We start from the raw sequence: 6,097 nt of genomic DNA on the forward strand, positions 1-6,097 counted from the left end.
TTAGGACGGAGGGTCACGCAGGCTTCCATCTGAAATGAAAGAAAACAACAGAGAAGAGTTCGTTAATTTAGTTCAGCAAACAATATTTATCACACTGAAATCTTAGTAGTGATGCATCTTATACTGTGAAATGGAAAATATCGGATGAGACTATGACATTTTTTTATGTGCCAGTGGTAACATGGCCTGTTGTCTTATATCAACATATTAGCATGACAAAAATGTCCCTTACCTTGGTGGAAGCTTTGTGAGTGCATGGTTGAGTGGGAGTTGATACAACTCAGGTTGTCACCCCAAGACAGGGTGAAAGAGGCATCTGCCTCAAACAGAGGTTCCATGGCATCCAGTTCCTCCAGAAGGGACTGGGCATGGGGCAAACTGATGGTGGGGGCTGGATGGACCAAGGCAGGGGCACACTCCTGGAAGGCTGTGAGAGCGATGGCTGACGATGGTATTGATGATGGAGGCTCCACTGACACGTTCGTATCTATCTCACTCTCTGATGACTCCACCATGTCTCTTTTAGTCCCTGCCATCATAGCTCCACCCACTGCCATGCAGTTACACTGCGTCGATTGGACGCTACAGAAGTGGTTTACTCCAATTGAAGATTCACCCTTGAAGAGGCTGGGGTTACACCTGCTCACTGGGGTGAGTGGCAAGCATGGCAGGGAGGAGTTAAAGGAGGAAGGGGGGGGAGAGTAACATGAAGAGGGGGACAAAGGGAAAGTTGAGACCTCCTCAATGAGGCTCTCTAGAGCCATACTCTCCTCATACAGAGAGATATCCTCTCGGCTAAGGGGCGGGTCTAGCCCCATCCAGGGCTGGCACTCACCTCCGCAAGGAGGAGAGGAATTCTGGGATGTGGCCTGAAGGCTGGGTGAAGACGAGAAGGTGGATGGGGTTACTCTGGGGAGAAGAGGGTCACAATAGAATCCCTCAGCTAAAGAGCTAATATATTTAGCCAAGAGAGAAATTTCCTCCCTCTCTCGCTCCTGCTCTCTCTCCATGGAGAAGAAAGAGCAGGACGGGTGTGTGGGGGAAGCCTCTGGAGTTAGGAGGAGCTCATTCAGAGGGCCACGGAAGGGCCTGTGGGGAACATCCACATACAAGGGACCACTAATCTGTGGCAAGCCCATGATTGAGCATTCATCTCCCCCAAAACTATTGGTGGTAGGGGGCAGCTTTCTATGGGGCTCTGCCGGGAAGAGTACCTGAGGATGCTCAGAAGAGAGGGCCTGGGAGAAGCCTGGTGCTCTATGTGCTGAGTTAATAACCGCATGGACCATTGGGCATGACACAGCTGCATTGAAAGGATCTAAACTGAGTTGCAGTTTCTCCACAAAAGGAAAACTGCCACTAGCAAGATGAGGGGTGTACGGGGGAGTGCATGCAAACTCCCCCATCTGTTGAGGGTGGGGCATAGTAAGAGGGGCGAGGGGCTTGGTGAGGGAGGAGGGGAGGGGTTCTGACATATTGGTTAGGTGAGAGGTAATTCTCTGAGTCAGAATATCAGACTCAGGGTCAGTCAGTGAGGCAGGAGTGGTTGGTCCAACAGAGAGATGGCTGGTCTTTATTTTCCACTGGTGTTGTCCTCCATGTGTCTGGGGGAAGTTCTCTTCATCCAGAGACGACAGGCTGGAGCGAGGACCATAACCAACTGGCTGCATGGGCTCCTCACAAGAGCTCACACCAGACGTGGCAGTGCCGAAGTCAAAGGACTGGGCTGACAGGTCACTTCTACTGGGGGTGAAGACCTGATTTGGACTGGACAGGCTCTCACCAGAACCCAAATACCCAGGGAACTGGTTCTGCTCCAAACACAGCTGCTGGCGTATTGACCACGCCTCTGACTCACTAAGAGAGAGAAAGAGGAAAAGAGACAATAATGATTTATATCTCACAGATCCTGTATAGAGGTCATTGTTAAAGGTAAGAGACAAATGGCATAGTGGTATTTCATAACAGTGTAGCTGTGGTACCTGATGACGTAGTTGTGGCAGCTGATGGGGTTTTCTTCGTTGTTCAGCTGGAGGACCATATAGAGCCAGACCCATGAGTGGTCTGCTGCCTCCACCTGCACCACCATCTCCACCTGCCTCTCCCCTCCTTCACTCACTGCAGAGACAGACACATTCCCATATTCAGCTCTCCTCGCTGGTCTGTCTTCCTCTTGTGTTTGTACTGTTGGTTGTGTTGTGTTACACTATATGTTAAGTGGCTGTGGTTGAGTAGTTGTGTTATTGTGGATGTACTCACATAGGAGACAGTGCTGTGTAGAAGCATGGGAGAGATCCCTGGGATGGACCAGGCTGTACCAGGAGCGAGAGCGTAGAGAATCCACATCGTAGCCTAGGTACACACTCACACTGGAGGAGAAAGGGACAGCAGAGTTGATAACATACCTCATGTTCTCATGCATATACACTACCAAAACAGTGTTATACTTCAGAATGAACCAGGCTTATTCTTACCTGTCCTGGGCATCCCAAAGCCTCATGTCCCTGTGGTGTTGAGAGTGGAAACAAGCCAGCAGGATGGACTGCTCAGGGGGTGGGGTGAGCGGGCCACTCTTGGCGATTGTAAGGTAAGGCGTTTTTGTCTTCAGAGGGGTACAGAAACACACCCATACTGGGTTGGAGTTCCAGTATGCAGAGACAGGGCAAGGTGGGGTGAGGCATCGAGCTCTGACTAGCATCAACTTGTTCTCCGCACCCTGCCGCCGGATGAACTTTGTAGTATTGAAGCGACATCTAAATAACCTGTCTGGAGGAGGACAAAAAGCAGAAAGGTTTGAAATTAATGTAATCTGTTGTCATTATAAGATAAATATACAGTACCAGTCAAAGGTTCGGACACACCTACTCATTCAAGGGTTTTTCTTTATTTTTACTATTTTCTACATTGTAGAATAATAGTGAAGACATCAAAACTATGAAATAACACATATGGAATCATGTAGTAACCTTAAAAGTGTTAAACAAATCAAAATGTTATATTTGAGATTCTTCAAATAGCCACCCTTTGCCTTGATGACAGCTTTGCACACTCTTGGCATTCTCTCAACCAGCTTCATGAGGTAGTCACCTGGAATGCATTTCAATTAACAGGTGTGCCTTCTTAAAAGTTAATTTATGGAATTGATTTCCTTCTTAATGAGTTTGAGCCAATCAATTGTGTTGTAACAAGGTAGGTGGGTATACAGATGATTCCCCTATTTGGTAAAAGACCAAGTCCATATTATGGCATGAACAGCTCAAATAAGCAAAGAGAAACAACAGTCCATCATTACTTTAAGACATGAAGGTCAGTCAATACAGAACATTTCAAGAACTTTGAAGTTTCTTCAAGTGCAGTCGCAAAAACCATCAGGCGCTATGATGAAACTGACTCTCATGAGGACCGCCACAGGAATGGAAGACCCAGAGTTACCTCTGCTGCAGATAATAAGTTCATTAGAGTTACCAGCCTCAGAAATTGCAGCCCAAATAAATGCTTAACAGAGTTCAAGTAACAGACACATCTCAACATCAACTCTTCAGAGGGGACTGTGTGAATGAGGCCTTCATGGTCGAATTGCTGCAAAGAAACCACTACTAAAGGACACCAATAAGAAGAAAAGACTTGCTTGGGCCAAAAAACACAAACAATGGACATTAGACCGGTGGAAATGTGTCCTTTGGTCTGGAGTACAAATTGGAGATTTTTGGTTCTAACCGCCGTGTCTTTGTGAGACGTTGTGTGGGTAAACGGATGATCACTGCATGTGTATTTCCCACCGTAAAGCATGGAGGAGGAGGTGTTATGGTGTGGGGGTGCTATGCTGGTGACACTGTCTGTGATTTATTTAGAATTCAAGGCACACTTAACCAGCATGGCTACCACCGCATTCTACAGCGATACGCCATCCCATCTGGTTTGGGCTTAGTGGGACTATCATTTGTTTTTCGACAGGACAATGACCCAACACACCTCCAGGCTGTGTAGGGGCTATTTTACCATGATGGAGAGTGATGGAGTCCTGCATCAGATGACCTGGCCTCCACAATCCCCCGACCTCAACCCAATTGAGATGGTTTGGGAGGAGTCGGACCGCAGAGTGAAGGAAAAGCAGCCAACAAGTGCTCAGCATATGTGGGAACTCCTTCAAGACTGTTGGAAAAGCATTCCAGGTGAACCTGGTTGAGAGAATGCCAAGAGTGTACAAAGCTGTCATCAAGGCAAAGGGTGGCTATTTAAAGAATCTCAAATGTAACATTTTGATTTGTTTAACACTTTTAAGGTTACTACATGATTCCATATGTGTTATTTCATAGTTTTGATGTCTTCACTATTATTCTACAATGTAAAAAATAATAAAATAAAGAGAAACCCTTGAATGAATAGGTGTGTCCAAACTTTTGACTGGTAGTGTACATTTGAAGAACAGTTATATAATTCGTAAAGTAAGGTCTTGGTTGTGTTTTGATAGATGATGTCACCATAGTCTAGGATAGGAAGCAGCAGTTGGGTTACTAAACGTCTTTCTAATGGATACAGTAAAACAATTCTTAGATTAGTACAGTGATGAGAGATCTATACCTGTGTCAGTAGTGGTCATCGGTAGACCTGCAAGGTTGCTCCTCATGACAAAGTGGTCCCTAGGATCAATTATATCATATACACGATCACTCTGGGCAACCAGGTCCACCTGAATGAGAAAAACAGGTTGCATGACATTGAATGATACTTTCATAGGCCTATGCACAATACTTTCAGTGTATGGTTTGTCAAAGTAACAACAACAGCCACCAGTTTGCAGCTTAGGCTACTCACCATACAATGGCCGAGGTGGTCTGCGACGTTGTCAGATAGATACATAAGTTTTCCATCGCTTGTTAGGAGTATCATGAAACCTGACAATTCGTACATCAGCCCTGACAGCTCGTGAAACAACATGAAGTCCATGGTCTCGTCTTGAAGAGCGTCTGTTTTGGCAAATAAAATAAAAGGTCTAAAATTAGTTGTGAATATCGTCACGGAGACAAAAAGCATAAAATAAATTGTACTATTTGCATTTTATTCAACAGGGATCGTGTTCATCCTAAATATTACTGGTGTTATGCTTCCAACAGATTGGAGTCACGCGCATTTACTCGCTACAACAGACTAGTACCATGGACAGCGCCAAATACTTTCAGAACTTTGGACAGCGCAAGACGTATAGGGACATTATGTAAAAATCCATACCAAATCAAACTATTAGCCAACAAATAAATCAATAGATTAACTTCTAAATTACAGTGCATGATAGGATGCAGTGGTTATCGACCATGCACGTTAAACTTCAGTGCACCTGGTGACTAAAACCACAAGAGAAAAAGTACACTTCGTGTGACCATATTTAAAATAACAAAAAGGTTGAGCCTACCTTGAGAGAAGAATACAGACTTTCTGGTGTACATGCAGGCAAGTGACATGATGTGTAGGTAGGAGAGTCGAGCTTTGTCCGAATCGGAGATGGGCAACAGTTCCTTGATGTTCCGAATCTCTGCGTTGATTTGATCCCTCCGAGCCTTCGATGCTCCTTTTGTCGACCGATACATTGTCGCGTGCCTGTCTGAAACAGGTGTCTGTTCGGAGTTTGAGAGGTTTGTAGAAGTCGCGGAGTTGTTCTGTCTCACTACTTCATCCTCATTCAGGCGCTGTAAATTGACAACGGAATTGTTAGAATGAATATGACTAGTTTAATAGCTGAGTTTGCATTGTCAATTCATTGTAATTTGTCTCCCCGCGGGCAAGGAGCTGTTATGGTGGCTGTCTATGTTGACTAGTTATGTCGTGATTATAAAGTACATGAACGAGGATGTTCTTTATATAGGCTGATGGTGGGGTGGAGGGGTGGTGAGCAACCATAGATAGGAATAGAATTTGAATGGCAATGGGAGGGGGTGATTAGCATTGAGAACTGCCTGCTGTATGATATCTCTCTCTCACTCCCTCTCTCTCTATCAAGTGTCATAGAGAGAGAGAGAGAGAGAGAGAGAGAGAGAGAGAAAGATAATGTGTGTGTGTTTGTATGTGTGTTAACCAAAGCATAGGCAGTAAGTGTTGTCTC

General features: G+C 45.3%; 1 protein-coding gene across 1 annotated transcript; it reads right to left on the reverse strand.

The window, feature by feature from the left end:
- Positions 1–5,585, reverse strand: LOC121542224 (neuronal PAS domain-containing protein 4A-like). Its single transcript, XM_041851691.1, has 8 exons — positions 5,411–5,585; positions 4,816–4,967; positions 4,582–4,690; positions 2,475–2,766; positions 2,260–2,369; positions 1,983–2,118; positions 233–1,857; positions 1–29 (listed from the first exon to the last, which is right to left on the reverse strand). Exons 1-8 carry the CDS (start codon positions 5,583–5,585, stop codon positions 1–3), a joined length of 2,628 nt encoding a protein of 875 aa, XP_041707625.1.
- Positions 5,586–6,097: the final 512 nt, after the last annotated feature.

The sequence above is a fragment of the Coregonus clupeaformis genome, chromosome 27, assembly GCF_020615455.1.
Source record: "Coregonus clupeaformis isolate EN_2021a chromosome 27, ASM2061545v1, whole genome shotgun sequence".
NCBI classification, from domain to species: Eukaryota; Metazoa; Chordata; class Actinopteri; order Salmoniformes; family Salmonidae; genus Coregonus; species Coregonus clupeaformis.

What these genes read in the sequence shown, in the direction of transcription:
- LOC121542224 (XM_041851691.1), bottom strand. Translation starts at nt 5,585, where the DNA reads ATGTATCGGTCGACAAAAGGAGCATCGAAGGCTCGGAGGGATCAAATC. An exon ending in TACACAGCACTGTCTCCTAT is followed by an intron (nt 2,119 to 2,259) that starts GTGAGTACATCC and finishes CTGTCTCTGCAG; the next exon opens with TGAGTGAAGGAGGGGAGAGG. An exon ending in CTCACAAAGCTTCCACCAAG is followed by an intron (nt 30 to 232) that starts GTAAGGGACATT and finishes CTTTCATTTCAG; the next exon opens with ATGGAAGCCTGCGTGACCCT.